At 35.6% G+C, this 22,831-nt stretch overlaps 2 protein-coding genes across 4 annotated transcripts; both read right to left on the reverse strand.

Moving 5' to 3' along the window:
• Positions 1 to 223: 223 nt before the first annotated feature.
• Positions 224 to 4,549, reverse strand: btf3l4 (basic transcription factor 3-like 4). 2 transcript variants are annotated; one of them, XM_051122320.1, is made up of 6 exons: positions 4,452 to 4,549; positions 1,301 to 1,362; positions 1,086 to 1,199; positions 798 to 999; positions 657 to 716; positions 224 to 578 (listed from the first exon to the last, which is right to left on the reverse strand). In XM_051122320.1, the coding sequence occupies exons 2-6, from the start codon at positions 1,352 to 1,354 to the stop codon at positions 532 to 534; spliced, it is 477 nt and encodes a 158-aa protein (XP_050978277.1). In that variant the 5' UTR covers positions 1,355 to 1,362; positions 4,452 to 4,549; the 3' UTR covers positions 224 to 531. The 2 variants fall into 2 exon arrangements, with proteins under 2 accessions (XP_050978277.1, XP_050978278.1); XM_051122321.1 differs by having other exon boundaries at positions 1,301 to 1,359; positions 4,452 to 4,503.
• A 4,543-nt stretch (positions 4,550 to 9,092) lies between these two features.
• On the reverse strand, positions 9,093 to 13,967 carry ptgfr (prostaglandin F receptor (FP)). 2 transcript variants are annotated; one of them, XM_051122306.1, is made up of 3 exons: positions 13,850 to 13,967; positions 10,890 to 11,704; positions 9,093 to 9,936 (listed from the first exon to the last, which is right to left on the reverse strand). In XM_051122306.1, exons 2-3 carry the CDS (start codon positions 11,694 to 11,696, stop codon positions 9,607 to 9,609), a joined length of 1,137 nt encoding a protein of 378 aa, XP_050978263.1. In that variant the 5' UTR covers positions 11,697 to 11,704; positions 13,850 to 13,967; the 3' UTR covers positions 9,093 to 9,606. The 2 variants fall into 2 exon arrangements, with proteins under 2 accessions (XP_050978263.1, XP_050978262.1); XM_051122305.1 differs by having other exon boundaries at positions 10,890 to 11,709.
• Positions 13,968 to 22,831: the final 8,864 nt, after the last annotated feature.

The following is a 22,831-nucleotide window of genomic DNA, read 5'->3' on the forward strand; positions in this document are numbered from 1 at the left end:
TAAATCGTACAAAATTGTTCCTCGTAAAATATGTACGAATTGGTCATGAGATAGTGTTGGACTATTGTTAATCCATTTTGGCCAAAAAGAGCAAGCGATAGTGTTTTGATGTAACCTAGTTAATTTTACTCATATAATAATAATAATAATGAGCCTAAGGTTACTACAGATTTCATTAGAAATCTCTTCAAGCATCTACAAGAAAAGCAAAGCACCATATAGAAAAGTTTTATGAGCTTTATTTTTATTTAATTAACAGAAAAAAATTAAGACTAATTTTTATAGCCATAGCCATCAAAACTAGCATTTCAACTTGCAACTTGATTAAGGTTTATAACCCGTTAAGGATTCATGTAACCATCCATCTTTCTGTATAAATGCAGGAGAAGGTCAGGGATGGATCTGGAGCCAATTTATGATATAAAAGTCTCTGGTTTCACTTGATAGTGTTGAAATGATATGTCTGTCACTCTAATTTAAAAATACTGCAGGAGACTTTGTCCTGAACAGTAGTTACTGAAGGTCCAATATTCAGTTTGCCTCGTTCTTCGACGCCTCGTCGAAGTTCTCTACAAGATCTGTGAAGAGAGAGAAAAATGCCTTCAATCTGCATCTTGCAATTTACAGCTCGTAAGAAAAAACATCAAACTTCATACCTGGGACATCATCATCTTCTTCATCGATATCTTCCGCTTTCGGAGCTTTGTTGTCGAGAACTTGAAAAGCAATAAAATAGAAATGTGAGCATCTTCAATAAACTAAATTCAACCCTATTTCAAAGCCACCTCTTTACCCACCCTGTCTGGGAAACTGCTCGGCAAGTTTGCGCAGACTTGTGAGGCTGTCAGCGCCGAGCTGACTGAGGATTCCCGGGAGCATTTCCGTAAGCTGTTTGGTCTCTGCGTGGCCTGTGATGGCGAACGTATTGGCAGACAGAGACGCCTGCACTTTGGGGTTATTGAAGTGAATGACCGTGCCATCATCTTTAATCATATTCACCTGTAAAACAAGATCGAATTTCTTAATGCTGTCTGAATGGGACAGAATGAGATCGCCAATAAAAGACTGGAGAGCCACTGATCTACCTCTTCAATGCCAGCTATGTTATTGACAGCAAGTTTCTTTAATGAACTCTGGAGTTTCTTGTCATCAGCTGTTGCTGTTCTGTGCACCACCTTCTTCTTCCTGCGTGCTGTTCCCTATAGAAAACAAATCAAAACTGAGTGACAAAAGAAAAACAAAAAACAGAAAAACTGTCCAAAAAAATCCCTGATCAGGGTTCAGTAATAACACTTCTTACCTTGCCCCCTATCCGGACCTGGGCTTGAAGTTTAGCCAATTTTTCTTGGTTCATACTGACTTCTGAAACAAACAAATCCTTCATTACTCAAATGCTTCAATATACACCTAAAAAGAAATCTATAGATTATATCTTGTCCAAACCAAGAAGATAACTATAGGGTCAATCAATTTGGATTTTGCTAATATTTTTTAGATATTTATAATATTTATAAAGGGAAACAAGATCATTCTAATTTTAACATTATTTAATCTTCATATCTTTAAATAAAGTATCATCTGTATACAAAGTGAAATATGAAAATGGGAATTATTCAACAATCTGAAAATTGGAGGCCCCCATATCTCTGGAACTGAACATTGTAGGGGTTTGAAAATAAGGAATACAAAAGAAAAGTTTATTAAGAACTAGAATCTAAAATTATATTGCGATATCTTTAATATTTCTTAAGTTACAGGCAAACAAACGTTGGAAAACAAGAGTATTTATGGCACTCGGGTACGTTCAATGCAGTTGTCTTGATAGAAAGAAAACGAGATACATCTCTATTCTCAACACTGTTTGTTCTTCAGACCTTTCTCTTTAAAAGGAAGTATCATATTTTTGCAAACTGACCCACATTTGGTTTTTGACCATGGAAAATGGTTACAATTTAACGATTTGCAATACTGAAATTCCAATATCTCTGGAAAAGAACCATATAAGTCCTTAAAAATGAAGATGCCAAAAAAAGAGTTTGTTAAGACCCAATATCTAAAAGTGCATTATGGTATCTTTACAGACATGCAAACATTTTTGAATGGTTACCACTGGCATATAATGCAACAATTTTTGCTAAAAACAACAGATTTTACTAACAGACCTACCAATCTCTGTGTAAAAATAACATTATGATGCTGCCATCTTTCTGAAGTCATTTTTACCCCCTTGTAATTTGGCTCCAAATCTCAGGTGAAAATTGCATAAATATTTTGGTTTTCAAAATCAAAAATATGAGCCGGGGACCTCTGATTGAGTTGACACGGAATGACCCTATAAAGTGAACTATAACGATAAAGATATTAGCGTCCAAACCAGTGCATGATAACATTCTGTTTATTAGCGTTTGCCGAAGCTGTCATCTGCCACTTTAAATGCTTGAGCTCTTTAAAGCAGTATAGATTCTGGCTGTCAGTGTTTTCATCATCAAATATCATTCCTTTGTGCCGTTACTGCTGAATGGGCCTTACAACTGACCAGTTCAGATTTGCTATAAACTGATATCTTCTCACACTCAACATTCGCTCTTAAAAACAAAGGTTCTTTACTGCCATTGATGGTTTTATGAAGAACCTTTAAAGGAGAAGTCCACTTTCAGAATAACAATTCACAGATAATGTACTCACCCCCTTGTCATCCAAGATGTTCATGTCTTTCTGTCCTCAGTCGTAAAGAAATTATTGTTTTTGAGGAAAGCATTTCAGGATTTCTCTCCATATAATGGACTTGATTGGTGCCCCAATTTTGAACTTCCAAAATGTAGTTTAAATGCAACTTCAAAGGGCTCTAAAGGATACCAGCCCTTATCTTAATCTAGCAAAACGATCGACTATTTTTTTTTTTTTTTAAATAAAAACTGGTATACTTTTTAAGCACGAAAGCTGGTGTAGCACAGGTTCTGGGATGCACATTCACATACTATTGAATCATGTCGAAAGGTCACGCCGAACATAAGTGGAACTACAGAAAAATGACCTGTCGTTTCGCTAGATAAGACCCTTCTTCCTCAGCTGGGATCGTTTAGAGCCTTTTAAAGCTGCATTTAAAATACATTTTGGAAGTTCAAAATCAGGGCACCAGTCAAGTCCATTATATGAAGAAAAAACCTGAAATGCTTTCCTCAAAAACCATAATTTCTTTACGACTGAAGACAAAGACATGAACATCTTGGATGACAAGGGGGTGAGTAAATTATTTATAAATTGTTGTTCTGGAAGTGGACTTCTCCTTTAACATCTACGGAACCTTTCCGTTCCACAAAAGGTTCTTTAGAATGCTTAAAGTTCTTCACACTAATATTTTATAATACAAAAAATATTTTGACCAATCGTTTTACTAGACAAGACCCCTATTTCTCGTCTGGGATCGTGTAGAGCCATTTGAAGCTGCAATGAAACTAAAATTTGGACTTTCAACCCATTGGCCACCATTGAAGTCCATTATATGGAGAAAAATCCTGGAACGTTTTCCTCAAAAACATAAAAAAAAAATTTCGACTGAAGAAAGAAAGACATGAACATCTTGGATAACACAGAGGATAGGGGTGAGTAAATTATCAGGACATTTTTAATCTGGAAGTATACTAATCCTTTAACAATCACAAAAACAAATTTCTTTCACATATTTTTTTACATGAATATCTTACGCTAAATAACAATAAAAAAATTTGACATTTTATTTTAACAAGTTATTTAAAACATTATTTAGTAAAGTAGACACAACTTGTATTCAAAGTGCTTTTTATGTACATCATTTTGTAAATGTAATTGTGGGCGACAAAATGAGACATCTTGTCTTTGACCCATACGTACTCGCATTTACATGACTTTACCAGGCCTGGGAAGTATATTTTGGTATATTGCACAACCGACGCCCTGGAAACGACATTTTCATTATGCGTCTAAAATAAATGTTCGATAATTGTTGTTATTACTTTAAAACAAAATGGTACGTGAACGTCTAAACTGTAAATACTGAAACTGTGCTCTTCCTTTCAGAGTTGTAGAGTGACAGACGATCCACACAGAGAGAATGACTGCCGATGCGTCTGTCAGAGCCTACAAACCTTCACGTGAGATGAAAACACGACATACATCAGAGTATTTCGGAAAAAACGCTCAGTCGTCGGTTTGACGAACATTCTAGACTGCCCTGTCTTGATTACTGTGTCTGTCCCTCACACATGTCGCAATAATGGAGAATAAAGACAAATCCTGACGGTGCATAATCTGAGTGCATCAGTCCAGCAAAACACACATGCGCAAACATCTCACAATCACATCACAACAAAAACACCGCGCACGGAGTCACTACAACACATATGACAAGCACAACCTGATCGTCGTGGATGTAGTGTATTTAACATAAACGCATAACGGTGTTCATGACTGACCTGATAAACACAGCTGCTCAGAGAAGCATGCGTTGAATGAACAAGGCGGAAGTGGTCAGACTAAAAGACTAAAAACGTCACGTTGTTTTGTTGTTTTAATGGCGAACAACAGCGATGCTGCCCTCTAGCGGCTCGGGCTTAAAAATAATGGAAACGCAAAGCTAAGACCTTGTTACATGAACCTGTTGAATGCATGGCATGAATGTAGAAATTTAAATATATAATAATAAATATAATAATATAATATAATATAATATATAATAAAGATTATATATATGTATATATATATATATATATATATATATATATATACACTACCATTCAAAAGTTTGGGGTCAGTACATTTTTATTGTTTCTTTTTTTTTTTTTTTAAGAAATTAATACTTTTATTCACCAAGGCGTTTTAAGTTAATAATTAAAAGTTTATTAAAAGTTCATAATAAATAATTTACATTGTTATAAAACATTTATATTTTGAATAAACACTGTACTTTTTAAACTTGTTATTCATGAAAGAATCCTGAAAAAAAAAATCACAGGTTCCAAAAAATATTTGGCAGCACAACAGTTGATATTATCTAACACTGATCATTCTAATAATAAATCCGCATATTAGAATGATTTTTGAAGGATCATGTGACACTTAAGACTGGAGTAACAGCTGATAAAAATTCAGCTTTTCATCACAGGAATAAATTCTATTTTAAAGTATGTTAAAATAAAAAACATTATTTTATATTGTAAAAACATTTTGCAATATTACTGTTTTTTTTCTATATTTTTAATCAAATAAATGCAGCCTTGATGAGCATAAGAGACTTCTTTAAAGACTATTACAAGTCTTACTGACCCCAAACTTTTGAACGGTAGTGTATATACACAGACAGTGCTGGGTAGTAACTGATTATATGTAATCTGGATTACATAATTAGATTTCAAAAAATGAAATACTTGTGATTAGAGTAGGCTACATTACATTTTAAAATACTTATAATCAGATTACAGTTACTTTTTATGTATTATGATTACATATTATTTACAGAATGGCAGTGAATTATTCATAATTTGTTGATTCTACCTAATTTTTCTCTTTTTCCCTATTGTGAAAAATCCTACTGTGTCATACCATTTATTAACAAATGTCATATACATGAATAAAAAAACAGAAAATAGCATCTCTCAAGTAATTAGATCAAGTATGAAACAAATAATAAAGTCTGGACAGATTTTGTCATTTTTTACATTTATCCATGTAATGTCATTGTTTTCATGTTAATTAATGTTTGTTCATATAATATAATGTTTTTTTTTTTTTTTTTTGTCAACCAAACCTCTTAAAGTATTTACTTGAAATATCTCAACTTATAATTTAACAACTTAAATATTGAACTTAATATTTCAACACACATTTGCATGTTTACAGTTCTCTGATGGACAATCGTCACATTAACATGCAGGTAAAGAAAAAAAGAATTATTATATAGAATTTTTATAATAATAATTTTATAGAAACATTTTATTTTACATTTTTATGCTTTAATTAATTATTAGCTTCTTATCAAATCACAAACTCACTGCAGTTCTTACATTATGCCCACTTTGGGAAACCCTATGTATAATGTAATGTTTAATGTATTTTATGATTTTGATATTAAAAAAATTAATATATTTCTCTTTTTTATATCATTATGGTACGTCTGATGGTAAGTTTTTTAAAAACAAGTTTAAAAAAATAATCTTAAAGTTAGTCAGATTACATTGCCTAAAATAAAATGAGTAACGTAGATTATGTTACTAAATACATTTTTTATTGTGGTTATATACATATACATGCATATTTATTATGTGTTTTCCCATTGGTCAAAAATGTGACAAACTTGTTCACTTGTCCCGTGACCATAATTTATAGACAGAACAAACTTCATAATTTAATAACATAACACATAAACGTGTACCAAATATGGTTGTTGTATCATTATTCTGACATTTAATTTGTAGTACTTTGGCAGAGACAAATTATGGACTTAAACAGCTCTTTACAGCAGCAAATAGTAATGTTTACATTTACAAACCCACTATATCTTGGATGCATAACACCTTATATATATTTTGTAAATGAGAGACAGTAAAACAACACATAATGTTTGAAACCATATCCACCTTTTTCCTGAGTGCTATGATCAGTGTTGCCAAGTCCGCTGTTTTCCCGCGGAATTAGGTTATTTTAACACTGTTGCCGCGGGTTGAAAAGACCCCAATAACATATTTAGGCCCTGGAATGCTAATTTTACTAGGGGAACCCTGCTCAAAATGTGATTGTGTTATTTTTGGGGCTAGTTTCGAGTAGCAATTGGGCGGTTTTTGTTGTGAAAACCTGGCAACCCTGGCCATGATGGATTCTAATTTCTAACTTCCGTTTGGGTGCTCTCGTCTTCATCTCCAAAGAATTTCATGTTAAAACGGGGTAAAAAGATCGAATGAATTAATTAAATTGAAACTTTTTTAGTATAACTAAATATAAAAATGTACATACGGCTAAGCTGTGCTGGCACAGTAAAAAAAAAATAAATAAAAAAATAAGCTTAAGGAATGCCTGTAACCTCTTATCATTTTGTGGACAAAATCCAGCGAAATTCGCCCCGACCAAGAGCTGTGTGTAAGATATATGCGTTCAGTGCAGCTAACCTCATGTCGTTTCATGTCATCTTCCCGCTCATTTAGCTATGACAGCTGAGTATGGAGTGAATTTTGTGCCAATATTCATCAAACAAATCCAGCGTTTTGCAAATAAACACAGTCTGCTTTGCAAAGAAAAACTTGACTTTCAAACAAACACGAAGTGATTTGCAAATACAAAACTCTACGTATTGTGTGTTACAACTGTGAGACTCATTTGCCTTTTTATGAGGAAACTTGGCTTGATTTTCTCAAAAATGTGTGCAGGCAGATTGTCTCATAAATGCAACTGAGCAACTTCCTTTCCCAAAAACAGCAGATGGAGCTGTCAAAACACCCGTTTACCTTTTCAGGGAATACAGCAGACCAACATGAGTGGGGAACAGGTGAGTTTCTGTCTTACTATGTCTATAATTAACCATTTAGATGTTTTCACAAAGCGACCCTGTACTACAATGTCAGTGAAATTTGCCAATAAGTGCTGTAAAGTTGTTAAAGGGGTCATCGGATGCTAAGTTCACTTTTCCATGTTGTTTGAACATTAATCTGTGTTGGCAGTGTATGTACAAATCTACCCTATAATGACAAAATCCATGCAGCGGTTTTTAATTAATCTGTAAAAATAATATCCCCTTTTTCAAATCGTTTTTTTTAAAAACCACCCTCTTTGTTTCGTTGCCGGAGCAGGGATGTAAGTTAGACAAGAATATCTCTGATTGAGCGATTGAGGTGTTGTGTTGCTGGATGTAATAATGAACATAGTGGTCGTCATTTACGCCAGACATCTAAGCTGCTGATGATGCAGTGGATTACGATTGTTTGTGAAAAGAATCCACCTCCCGATCTACATATATCCGTCTATGTTCACGAATCATAATGATCCAGCTTCACTTACAGCAGAAGTGAGTATAAGGGTTTTTTTTTATTAATCTTTGCCATCGCCTTTCCTAATAATGTGCTAGTTAGCAAGTTTAGCGGCTAAATGCGGCTAAAGTAAACAGGCTCGTCACTCCACAGAGAGAAGAGAGGGGCGGGGCAAGCAGAGCTCATTTGCATTTAAAGCAGCCTCATCCAGAATGAGATCATGTTTGCAGAGCTGATTTTGACAAGGCAAAAAGGGTGTTGTTTTACACAACCATTGAGAATTTTTAACCAAAGTATATTATAGACTTTTCATTAAGACCCTAAAGAGTCATATCAACTTGTGGAAAATGGGCATCCGATGACCCCTTTAACATGATTGATTAGGTCAAAAATCAGTAGAGACATGGCTAAACATTTAACTAGGCAGTCTTTCCCTATAAAAACTGATCCATTCTCTGTACTTCTTATCCTCTGTTGGATCGTGGGATATAGAATATATACATATGTTGATGCAATTGTTCAACATTCAAAACAACGCAGGTGTATAATAACAATATATCATGAATTGGTTTATTTAAAAGTAGACATTTCAAGCACCCTGTTTGTTTTCTTTATTTTCAAAAGCACATTGTTTTGTTGTTATTATGACTATATACAAATAAAAGTAGACCCTTTGCAGTTTCTAACGATGCTATGCTTGTATCTGTAGGTTATTGCACAATTTTGTAACAACTTTGTGAAAACATCTAAATGGTTAATTATAGACATAGTAAGACAGAAACTCACCTGTTCCCCACACATGTTGGTCTGTTGTATTCCCTGAAAAGGTAAACGGGTGTTTCGGGTCTCAGGAGACTAGTGTAAATGGACCGACAGCGCCATCTGCTGTTTTTGGAAAAGGAAGTTGCTCAGTTGCATTTGTGAGAAAATCAAGTTCCCTCATAAAAAGGCAAATGAGTCTCACAGTTGTAACACACAATACCACTGCATTTTCTCTCAGATAGAGTTTGTATCTGCAAATCACTTTGTGTTTGTTTGAAAGTTGAGTTTTTCTTTGCAAAGCAGATTGCGTTTATTTTCAACACGCTGGATTTGTTTGATGAATATTGGCACAAAATTCACTCCATAGGTGAGCTACTGCAAACAAGACGGTCAGTGTGACACTGTAAAGAGATGAAACTATTCATAGGTTTGAGATTATATTATTGTCTCGGGAAATAGGTTAATTTGACTAGAAACACCAGAGACCGAAAATGTAAAGCATTGTTCCTGTCGGGTGAGACTTCCATGTTCAGGAAAAAGGTGGATAGCAAATAAATTTGTTGATGATTGCTTAAGTCTCAAAACACACTTGTTTGACGCAAGAGACTATAAAACCAAACCTTTAAAAGCACGTACAGTCCCTGCTATTTATCTGAACAAATGTCTTAGGTTGATTAAACTTCAGTAGGCTATGCAATGGCACATTGTATTTCTGCTAATAAAAACCACTTTGTGACTGACCTTAGACTGAACCTTCAAATGAATGCAAATTTCTTCTACTAGAGACATCTCATGAATCTCTGAAACAGTCTCTTTTCCGATGTAATGATCAAATAGAGGTCTCATATCCCCTTCAGGGGAGGTGAGCTGATTGGATGGCAGTGTCTGGTAGGAAAGGTCCGTGCAGACAGATGAAGTCTGGTCTACTGGTCACTGAGCTGCTGGTCTCCATGCTGGAGCTCCCCAGTGTGCTGCCCCGCCACTGGAACCGAAATTTCAAGCGAGGACCGCAAAGTCTAATCGCCACCTGAAAAAGTCTCCTCAGAACAGCTTTGCGCAGGAGGATGTACACCCACGGATCCAGGATCTGGTTCCATGTCGCCATGCGCACAACCAGCAGCATATGAGTATATGATGTCTGATCCTCACTGTGATCCTGTAGGCTGAAGATGATGCCTGTTATCTGGGGACCAAACCATGCAATGCATAAAACATTTGGCACAAAAATGATTAATGTGCATATGTAGCTCCAAATAGAAAGAAATGATTTGTTAATATGCTTAATCAACCAATTGTATATTTTTAGTAAATATAAATGCATTTTTTTTAAAATAAAAAATGTATGATTTAAAAAAATAACATTAATATTAATTAATATTAAATACATTTATTTTATTGAATATATATTCATATATTCATTACATTTTATATATACATACATACATACATACATATATATATATATGTATGATGTACACAAACATGTATAAAATTTACTATATAAATAAATAAATATAACTATATTTTATATATATATATATAAACATAAAAAATGAATTTAAAAATGTAAAAATTTAATAATTACATTCACACACATACCTGTTTTTTAATAGTAACACATTTACTGAAAATTAAACATACAATACATTTATATTTTGTTACATTTATATTTAATACATTAAGTGCATGTGTGTATAGAGATAGATATATATATAGATATATGTTTTCATATTTTTTTACATTTTTAATTGCATTTCTTTAATAAAAAATCTAATAACTTAAACATATATTTTTTAATTATTAATTAATTTTAGCATTTAAATATAAATTAAATATATATAAAATATTTAAGATTAAATATAAATAAAATTAAATTACTTAAACTTTTTTATTTGTAAAATTATTAAACATTTACATCTAGATTTTCATTACATATAAATGTTTGAATTTATATGACATTAAAATGAATTAAGATTTCATTATTTACTCATTGAAGGGGAAGGGGGGTGAATATTCTCACTTTTACCACTATATATATATATATATATATATATATATATAAAATACAGTTAATTTGCAAAAACAGGTAACTCAGTTTTATAAATCATGATTTTCATAAATCATGTTTTTTCTTACCAAAATTGGCCCCCAGCACACACAGGAAACCAGCATGATTGCCAAAAGCTGGCAGACCATTTCAGAATGGTGTGATGTGTTACGACTGTGGCGATGATAATCTTGGTCAAGTTGTACTCTACTTCGCAGGAGAGTGAGAAAAGTCACGGTATTATACACCAGTGAGACGAGGAGAGCCAGCAAACCCAGTATAGAGAATAGTATCGTTAGAAGCACGTCCACCCAATCACGTGGCCCCTGCAGGTGGAAAAAGCACCAGCTTCTGGATCGCTGCACCTGGTAGGAGCGCTGAAGCAGGAGGGGCAGCAGAGCCACCAGCAGACCCAGCAGCCAGGTCAAACCCAGCAGCCTCTTGACGTGATGGGACCCCAACGCCGTGGTGTGCAAGAGAGGATGGGTCACTCCAATACAACGCTCCACTGCCATCAAGCTCCCGAGCAGCAGAGGAGTCAAGCCGAAGAAAGCCATACAGACTCCAAAAAAGTCACACAGAGACTTGTGAGGATCGAATGTTTCCCAGTCTTTCTGTGAGGCGTAAACGTAGAGCGCCAGAGAGCCATTGATCAGGTGTCCCAAGAAGTCAGTCACCACAAGTCCACTAGCAAACAGGAGGAAGGCTGCTTTAGACTTGAATCTGAACCTGCGGTAGGCTTTGATCAAGATGATAAGGGCCAGAGTGTTGGAAACAATGCCCACCGTCATTGAGATGGCAGTCGAGGTCACAGACACTTCCGTTTTGGTACAGCTGCTATTACACACATCACTCGACACCACACATCCAGCGTTAGCTGACCCATTGTAAGACATGATCGACACTCCGCTGCAAACAAACTAATATTAGTGATATCATTTATGTTAAACAAAACTACAATCTATCCATCTGCCTATCTATCTATCAGGGGCGTTTCCTCTGAGGAGGCAGTGTCTCCTCAAAAAATAAAACAACACAAATATTACAATATGACATAAAAAGTGTATAAATCACTCGTTTTTCTAAAATAAAAATATCCAACAGCTACATCAGCAAGTATAGTTACAGCGGGAATCTGCGTCTCTCTCGCGTCCCCTGAGCCCATTGAGTTTTAACAGATCCCCTAAAGCGTGCAGTGGGTTTGATGCTAATTAACAATGAATGGGGAAAGGTCACGTGAGAGAAGTCAAGCCTACATCGTGATATGATTGGATATGACTGGGTACCTTCGGCTGTGATTGGTTTATACGATAAATCCCGCTTTGTGTTCATGCGTGTTCGCAGATTAGTCTGAATGCACAACATAATGGCATTAAAGGGAAGACTAATTTAAAAGTAAGTAAACAACTCACACACTTAGATGTAACTACTTTGTTACATAAAAGTAAGACTTGAAATGGCATGAAAACTCTATCTGTGGGAGTGTTTAGTGAGTAATCAGACTGGTGAAATTTAAAATGGCCTAAATCTCCAGGTCTGTGAGCAATATTTACTCAGATTTACAAAAGTTCACAAGTAAAATATCTTGTTTAAATTGTTACTGCCTTGAGTCATTATTTTGGAATGAATGTAAAATGTAAAATATTCTAATTAATAAATAGAATAATGATTACATTGTTCATGTAAAAATATTACAAAAAAAATATTCTCTTTCTGATAGTGTAAGTAATGTTTTATTTAACCAAGAAAATGGTTAAAGGGGTCATCGGAGGCTAAGTTCACTTTTACATGCTGTTTGAACATTAATGTGTGTTGGCAGTGTATGTACACATCTACCCTATAATGATAAAAATCCATGCAGTGGTTTTTAATTAATCTGTAAAAATAATATCCCCGTTTTCAAATCGAGCCATTCTCAGATGCCTCAGATGCGTCAAACCCACAGAGGCCACTCCCACGATAGTTGATTGACATCATTTGCATCTTACCTAAGATCAGCTGTAACAGTCCGACCTCCATGTTTTGATGCTGGAGCAGGGATGTAAGTTAGACTAGAATTGAGCAATTGAGGTGTTGTGTTGCTGGATGTAATAATAAACGTAGTGGTCGTCATTTACTCCCGACATCTGAGCTGCTATAAAGATGCAGTAGATTACGTTTGTTTGTGAAGGGAATGCGCCTCCCGATCTACAAATATCTGTCTATGTTCGCGCAAATCATTCATGATCCAGCTTCACTTACAGCAGAAGTGAGTATAAGGGGTTTTTTTATGAATCTTTGCGATCGCCTTTCCTAATAACGTGCTAGTTAGCAAGTTTAGCGGCTAAACGTGACTAAAGTAAACAGGCTTGTCACTCCACAGAGAGAAGAGAGGGGCGGGGCGAGCAGAGCTCATTTGCATTTAAAGCAGCCTCGACCAGAATAAGAGGATTTTTTTGCAGAGCTGATTTTGGCAAGGTAAAAAGGGTGTTGTTTTACACTACCATTGAGAATTTTTAACCAAAGCATATTATAGACTTTTCATTAAGACCCTAAAGAATCATATCAACTTGTGGAAAATGGGCATCCGATGACTTCTTCAAATAAATTTCCATACATACATATAGGTATATACACAAACACACAACCTTAAAAATTATAGATAAAACTGAGATTATAGTAGCACATTTACAAGAAAAAAAAAATTTTTTTCAGTTTTTTTTACATCAACATCATGTTTTCTTGCTACTTTCTGATTTGTTAAATTAGTGTAGATAGACAAACACACAGACAGATAGCTAAATATAAATTGCTCTGCTAAAATGTAGCTAAAAAAATGAATCAACGTTATGTTAGGCTACTCCAAAGATTTCCAAAAAGTTGAGTAATTTGTTTCATTCTTGCCAAATAACCTAAAATCTTCATAAATATGTACATAAACAGGTCTTGAGTTCTTGAGAAAAGTATTTTCATAATTTGAATTTATAAATTCGTAAACAAATTCACCATTACATCAATAATGCTTCATGTTTCTAATCTCTTTCCAAAAATCTACTTCAGTTTTACTCACCGTAATCTACTAATCAAAATAGTCTCAGCGGTCCAGGTTTATTCGCTCATCCCGTGTAAATAACGGCTGTTGGGAAAATCCACGGACACTGACGGAGCTGTACTGAGTTACAGAGCGGTCTGTGTGCGCGCGCTCTGAATTCACCACAGTAAATGCGAGTTCCCATCAGTCTGCTGAGTGCGAGACGTGCTTTGTTCAGAATGTCTTCAATATAGCAGTCCTATATATATAATACATCATCTGCTCTGATTATGGACTCCATTGCTGTAATAGATTTTACAACACACTATTTTCAATCATACCGGGGCCGATAAAAGGAGAATTAACACCCGTTGCGAGTGCCAAATCGTGCCATTACGCACGGGATATTGTATGAAATGTTTTTTTTCGTTAATATTTATCCATTCATTTTATAAGGTTTTTACGAATTCTATCATGAAATAATGCTTATATGTTTATAAACTGCATAAAGTGCCAAATATTATATTTTATGGGAAAAGCAAGTCAAGACACCTTACAATAATGTTCTACTTGTGAACATTACTTAATGCATTAACTGACAATGAACAATACATTTGTTACTGTATTGTTCAGTGTTAGTTATGTTAACTAATGTAATTGACAAATGTTAAAAAATGGAATCTTGTAAACTGTTACCCTTCTTTTTTATGAAATACAGTACATAACTAAAAAGAAAGAAAAAGACACAATTCTTTTATTTCTTCAAATAAAATAATAGCTTTGTTTTCATCAAAACACACAACAGCAAAACTTTTTTTTATACATGACACGAGGACGACAAATGGAACTTGTTTTGTAGAATGATTTACAATGTGCCAAAATACACTTGCAAGAACGTTTAGACAGGAAAAGCACCTCATCCTTTTACATCAAAAGTAAAACATAAGCTAGACAGATTATGTTTTATATGTTTCTTGTAACAAGTGGGATATAAAGTTTTAGATCATAAAAGGGATTTGCATGAAGTTCAGCCTGAATCGAACTTGGCAATTAGCAGACTTTTATGTGAAGAGACTAAACTTAACCACTACTGTTCTTTTAAGTGCTCAGACAGCAGTAGTTTATAAAACTGAAACACATGAGAAAGCTTTATGTAAAGCTTTAAAGACTCACAGAATGTTACTAGAGACAAACACCATGCTCTGAGCCAAATCCAAAGTTATACATATATTATTAAAAAAGAAAATCTAAATAAATGACTTCAATGATTTTGGATGCACAATAAACCTAAGACATGGCAAAGACTGTTAAAACTAGTTTAGTATAATGCTTAAACAGATTTTGCATTTAACAGATGCTGTTGTGCAATATGAATACTGTATGTTTAAATAATATCAGTATGTGCAGGTCCCTGCAAACAGCTCTGTCTTTGATGGTATCAATTAAATTAATTATACAGTTATCATTACATTTAGTTATTTAAAATACAATTTTAAAGTAGGAGATCGGAAAGGTTTTTGGATTGAGCAGCAGCAAATTTAAAGACGTACATTACAAACTGTTTTTTTTTTTATTTTTTATTAACAATAGGAGAAGTAGGGAAAGTTTAACTTTTAATGGAACAGTTCACCTAAACATGAAAATTTGCTGAAAATGTACTCACCCTCAGACCATTCAAGAAGTAGATGAGTTTGTTTCTTCATCAGATTTGGAGAAATGTAGCATTACATCACTTGCTCACCCATGTATGCAGTGAATGGGTGCCATCAGAATGAGAATCCAAACATCTCAGTAATCCACAAGTAATCTACACCACTCCAGTTCATCAATTAGCATCTCATAAAATCAAAAGCTGTGTGTCTATAAGACACAAATACATCATTAAGAAGTTTTTAACTTCAAACCATGGATTCTGGCCAAAAATAGGAGTCTATAATCCACAATAATGCTTCCTCCAGTAAAAAAACAAAAAACAAAAACAAAAACATCCATCATATGTTGTCCTCTTAGATTAAAATCCACCAACATATTTGTTTATAACAGTTTTGGAGTCTTTTCGATTGAAAATAGTACTTATGAATAGAGGACTTGATGGATTGTTTTATTACAAACAAAAATTGGCTTATTATTAATGTATTGGAGTGGTGTGGATTACTTGTGGGTTATTGTGATGTTTTTACCAGCTGTTTGGACTCTCATTCTGACGGCACCCATTCACTGCAGAGGATTCATTGGTGAGCAAGTGATGTAATGATAAATTTATCCAAATCTGTTCAATAAGAAATCAAACTCATCTACATCTTGGATGAGGGTGAGAAAATTTTCAGCCAAATTTGAATTTTGCATGAACTGTTCCTTGAATAGCACAAACAAATGTGTTTCTAATTGTTTTTAGCAACCTTTAGAACAACAGGTGTATCCAAGGACACAGCATGTACGGGAAAAAGGCCATTATGTCCACATGAAAAAGCAACGAGTTGTTTAATCCCCTGCCTCAATGTCATCACAGCTTTTAAAAAACACACCTAGTCTAAGAACTAAAATTGTTACTTATTCAAATCAGGGCCAAATTTCTGTGATTATACCAGAGAAACCTGAGGTGCAAATTGTTTTAATGACTACTTTATGATAACAAGTCAGCCTGATGGGTTCAAAGAAGGACAATCTCAGACAAAATGTCAGACTTGGCAATATCTTTGAGTCGTGGCAGGTTGTACTTACCAGAAAAGGCTTCTAAGTGGCCTTAAGTAAATACAAAAACATGAAAATAAATCTATGGAGACCTCTCACCTTGTGAAAGTAAGGCCATTTTACAACATTAACGTGATTGCTTCTGGTAAAACAGTGAGGCTAAAAACAGAATGAAGACCTGGGAAAGAAAAGGACAAAAACAGATAAATAAATAAGAAACGTCTGGCTCTGATGTCTAGCACCCATTACAGAGTGAAAAGAAAGAGATGATACTTGTGCCTTAGCAGAGAACAAGGTTTGTACTACTGAAATGAATCATGACCTGGAAGTCTTCAGGCTCTGGAAATGAGAATGAAGAGTGTGTCTCTTTAGAGTGTAATGTAGCGAGGACATCTTTCTCAGGGCAGGTCAGAAAAAAATCTCTGAAAGAGCAAAAGTACACACTGAGATGTGCTGCATTACTCTTTGTATCACATAAAAAAGGAAAAATGGAGTGTGGTTTTGTGATCTTAGCTTCTCCAGACTCTAGGACTCGAGAATAAAAAGATCAGTACAAAACATTTCAAGTTAATACAAGAAAAATGCAAATCTTAGTAGTTTAATGTTGTGAAATAGGTTTTATGCTCACCAAGGCTGTATTTATTTGATCAAAAATACAATAAAAGCAGTAATGTAGTGAAATATGATTACAATTTAAAGGGTTAGTTCACCCAAAAATGAAAATTCTGTCATCAATTACTCACCCTCATGTTGTCCCAAACCTTTGTTAATTTTCAGAACACAAATTAAGATTTTTTTTGATAAAATCCGAGAGGTCTCTGACCCTCCCTGGTGAAAAAAACAGCATATGCTAGTAGGTATGTTTTGATGCTGGTTTAAGCTGGTCCTTTGCTGGTTTATGCTGGTCATGTTGCTCGTCAAGGACCAGCACAAACCAGCAAAGGACCAGCATAAACCAGCTAAGGACCAGCATAAACCAGCTAAGGACCAGTATAAACCAGCATCAAAACCTACCTAACCAGCATCCCAGCATCAAGACATACCCACCAGCATATGCTGTTTTTTTCACCAGGGCTCCCATAGACAGCAAGGGTACTACCAGGTTCAGTGCTCGGAAAAGTACCAAAATGATCAACAAAGTAGTCCATATGACATCAGTAGTTCAACTGTAATGAAAGCTACTGAAATCTATTGATCCAGGTCAGCGCTGCCACATGCATGCGTTGGGGTGCTCTCATGAGTGCGCGTCCACAAGTGATGCAGTGGAGACAAAAATGGGGAATAAAGTCGATATTTTTTAATTCTTTGCGCAAAAAGTATTCTAGTGACTTCGTAGAATTACAGTTGAACCACTGATGTCATATGGACTTCTCGAATTTCAAAATATCTTAAATTGTGTTCTGAAAATAAACGAAGGTTTGGAACAACATAAGTGCGGGTAATTAATGACAGAATTTTCATTTTGGGGTGAACTAACCCTTTAAAATAACTGTTTTCTATTTTAATATATTTTAAAAATGTAATTTATACCTGTGACACAAAGCTAAATTTTCAGAATCATTACTCCAGTTTTCAGTGTCACATGATCTTTCAGAAATCATTCTAATGTGCTAATTTGCTGCCCAAGAAACATTTATTATTATTATGAGTGTTGAAAACAGATACATTTCTGTTATAACCCATCGGTCAGCTCATCTCAGTGGTCTGTGATTTCACAGGTTGTCTGCAGACCTCAGATGAACTTTTGCATAATGCTGTCTGAAAGCATGAATATGACAGCAGTTATAGAATCTTTTTCATCTAATAACATCTCTGAGTGTCTGTCTTTAAATTACACTGCATTATGATCAGGTTCACAGGGGCTAAAAGACGTAATGAGCTTCTTGGAAAATAAAATGACAGCATTGCAATTTTACAAAGATGCCTAATGTCTAGATGTGAATAGTATCATCTTACTTCAGATTTAGAGTCATGGATACCGATAGTAATTGATGAGAAATTACAACCACTGTCCATGGCTGGAGGCCTAAAGGTTATAGATCTGCATAAGGCAAATCAGGTTTAATCCCAAGTAAAAACTACCCAGAATTTAAGATATACTGATTACAGTCTTGCTCTCTTTTGGCAGAAAAATTGCAGGAGGCATATTCCTCCACTTTGGATAAAATCAAATGCTAAATAACAAGCACTGCAATTTATAATTTATAAGTCACATTAGTTTCACAGCACTTCTAGAGTTGCAAGCAACCACCTTCATTACTGTAAGGGAGTAAAAAACCACTAGAGGGCAAAGTCTGTCTATGTAACCATCAGGTAAGTACAAAACCCAACCTCACCGCTTTTTCTTGATCAGAAAAATCACAGCTTTTGAAACAGCAGTCTAACATACTACTCTTTCTGCAATATATAATAAGCAGGGCAAAACCAAACACATTATGGATGTCAATGGGAACAAGAAACTTTTTGGCTGCTCTTCTTTTGTGTTCAGCAGAAAGAAACTCATACAGGTTGAGTAAATGAAACACGCAAAAATCTGATTCTTACTACTGAAAATGGTCAATTATTGTCATGTTTTGAGCTGTACTAATCAATGGTTAGAATCGGTGGGTGGGGCTAAACAGACAGTGATATAAAAGCAGGTGTTGATCTTCCTCTGTAGAGGCGGTGTTTAGCGACACTATTACATTACAGAGTGGCACATTCAACAACCTGTTTTAGCAGACTGGCTTCAATATAAGTGGTTTTTAGACTAACAAGAAAGTTTTGAGTTCTAAAACTTACAGGATGTTTTTTTATAGTACAATGACTTCTATGTCAAAAGATCAAGGGAATTTTGATGTCTCATGACCCCTTTAAGGGCTGAGCAGAGTTTCATTTGTACAGGAAATTATGTTTTTTTCACAGTTGTACTTTCAGGATGAAACCTGAAGAGGATTTTGTAAGATGAAAGCAGAAAGTGTGTATAGCAAAAATAATATTCCAGCTGCTACTTTCAAATTCAGAATGCAATCAGAAAAGAAAAGGGTCTTACGCAGAGCATCTCAAGCTTTCATTAGCCTATATGCCACAGCAGTGTGAGAACTTATGCTACAAATGAAACAGCAACATCCAATTTTGTCATTTAATTGGGTCTAATGGAAAACCATAGCATAGGAAGCCATGAGAACTTTCAGGAGCAGCTTCGGTGTGGGATGTGCAGGTGTGTTCTTCAGCTGATATTGCTTTTGTTAAAAATATGTCATACTTTTGATCTGTGGGTGGCCGGGTCTTATCTATATCTATTTCTGTTTCTTATTAGGGCAAGGAAAGAAGCACCTCTCTGAGACATGTGTCACCACTGTCAAAACCTCAAGAGCAAAGACACAGAGTTCCTACCTTTATTAACACCCAGCTCAACCGATGCCCTTCCCAGACCAAACATCTTACAAATCAGCCTTCTGTCACTCTATCCTTGCATTTTTCACTCTCTCGCTCGGACTTCCTCTTTGTCTCTTTCTCTGTCACTTAACGTCCTTGCTGGGTCATTGCACCTCTATTGGAATCAGTTACATGAGAGCTCTGGTATTTGCTGACTATCGTCTGGCGAGATATTGGAGTCACTGACCCTGCAGATTCGCCAGAGGTCATCAGGAAAACCCGATGCTTTCTTTTGTTTAAAAGAGCTAAAATGCAATGAAGCTAGTTAGGATATTGAGAATCATATAGTGTAGAGCAAAACCACTGGCAGCTCATCCATCACAGATATCCTCAGGGTTGCAAATATATTCCTTGTTTACTAATATAATTATATATAATTGATCATTAGTGGACTTTGATGGAGATCTGCTTTCCTTGCCTTTGGCCACATTTATTTCAATATTCTTAGGGCTGAAATACATTCTAGGCCTACTGGTGAATTCAGTTGGGGATTCATGAGCGCAGACCAGGGCTGATGTTAATGAGTCCAGCTGAGTTTGACAGATCCCTGCTGTCTGGCACTCCAGCATACTTAAAGCAGGAATAATAATAATAATATGTATACAAAATAATTCATTGTGGTGCACCCATTCGTGGCATCCTAAAATAGTTTAGGAAGCAAGTTAAAGTTAGTGTGTTTGATATATGGTTGTTTGTCTGACTATGCATTATGGTTGATTTAGGAATCCAGACAATATGGCATTTTTTTCTTGGCCAAAATATATTAAGTACACCCCTGAACAAAATCTTAAGCCCAGCGGAAACATTACAAGTATTCGCATTTTGCACTGGTGGATTGTAACCAGGTTGTAAGTACTGCTTCAAAATGGCAAAAAGAAAAAACAGGAGCAGGTGTCAAAAAATAGAGAGCAGGCAATTTATAGAAAACTGATGAAAACTCAAACAGGCTGTTCATCAGCTGATCAAAAGTTTAAGACCATTGCCCAAAAAAAACCCACAACAGAGCTAAAAGTGTCACAAAAGGACTCAGCAGTGAGTAGCCCCACCATTCTTGTTGATTACATTCATTTTGGCATGCTTGATTCGACTGTTTCCAGGAGGCTGGTGGGAATGTGTGTCCATGTGGTGAAGATGGCTCCACAAAGGGCTTCCACAGTCTGAAACTGATGTAATTTTTTGTAAACTTACCTTGCCATCCATCCCCAAACATTCTCAATGCAATTTAGATCAGGGGAACACACAGGAAGGTTCAAAACAGCGGCGTTATTCTCCTTTCGTCAGGTGGGCGTTGTGAACTGCAGCATTGTCGTATTGAAAGACCCACGCATTACCGCACAGATGAGGGCCCTCAGTCAAGAAGGATGCCCACTGCAACATGTCCACATAGCCAGCGGCCGTTTGCCGCCCCTGCACAACCTGAAGCTCCATTTTCCCATTGAAGGATAAAGCACCCCAGATCATGATGGAGACTCCTCCACTGTGCTGCGTAGAAAACATCTCTAGTGGGATCACCATGTCATGCCAGTAATGTTAAAAGTCATCAGGACCGTCCAGCTTAAATTTTTTCTTAAAAAAACTTTCTTCCATCTTTCAATGTCCCATGTTTGGTGGTCTCTTGCAAATTCCAAACGGGTAAGTTTGCGGCGTGGGAAAAGATGTGGCCTTTGAAGACGTTTTTTGTTTTTGAAGCCCTTCTCTTGCAGATGCTGTCTTGTGGTTACTGGGCTGCAGTCAGCATCAGTAAGGGCCTTAATTTGGGTCGAGGATTGGTCTGCGTCTTCATGGACAGCCCGCTGAATCCTCCGGCTTAATACAGGTGAATTTTCTTTGGTCTACCACTTGACTTTTTTGTTCCGTAACTCCCAGGATCTTTAGAGAAATGTAAAATGTCTTACTGCGTCCAGTCTTGGCAACGATGGCGCATTGTGCATGCAGCTCAACAATCCTGCCATGTTCAAAAACAGAAAGCCTTTTGCCTTTACCATAAGGAGGTCAAGACAGTGTGACTGCCTGAAGAACAATGGCATAAAAGCCATATTTTGTGCAGATTTTAACTTTTTAAGGCTATGGTCTTAAACTTTTGATCAGCTGATGAACAGCCTGTTTGAGTTTTCTTCAGTTTTCTATAAATTGCCATGCTCTCTATTTTTTGGCGCCTGCTCCTGTTTCTTCTTTTGCCATTTTGAAGCAGTACTTACAACCTGGTTACGATCCACCAGCGCAAAATGTGAATATTTGTAATGTTTCCCCTGGTCTTAAGATTTTGTTCGGGAGTGTATATTGTAAACTGTGAAAACTCAATCACATACATTTTTGAAATTGAAAATATATGTAGTTTTAACCTTCATATACCAAAATGTATTTCAAAATTCATATCAGGGGTGTATATATGTCCAAAGAGGTAAGGAAGGCGGTGTCTCCTCAAAATATTGGATGAGAAAAAAAATTGTAGTACAAAAATAAAACAACACCATTACAAAATATAACATTAAAAAGTATATACGTCACTAATTTTTCTAAAAAGCAGGTGAAGTTACAGCGGGAGTTTGCATCTCTCTCGCCTCACCTGAGCCCAATGAGTTTTAACAGACACCCTAAAGTGTGCAGTGAGTTTGGTGGGGAGTAATTGAGAACGAATGGGGAAAAGTCGGTAACGCTTTAGATTACAACCCGCAAAGAACTACGTAAGTGAACTGAATTTACGGTGTATGTTTCTGTAATTATAGTGTACCTATAAAGTACGTACATGTAGGTATAAGGGAACAATATGTTATATTTGGGTAATAAGGGGATAACAAACCAGATATTCAACCTGCAAAGAACTACATAAGTATACTGAATTTACGGTGTACGTTTCTGTAATTATAGTGTACCTATTAGTACGTATGTGTAGGTATAAGAGAACAATAGGCT

The sequence above is a fragment of the Labeo rohita genome, chromosome 11, assembly GCF_022985175.1.
Source record: "Labeo rohita strain BAU-BD-2019 chromosome 11, IGBB_LRoh.1.0, whole genome shotgun sequence".
NCBI classification, from domain to species: Eukaryota; Metazoa; Chordata; class Actinopteri; order Cypriniformes; family Cyprinidae; genus Labeo; species Labeo rohita.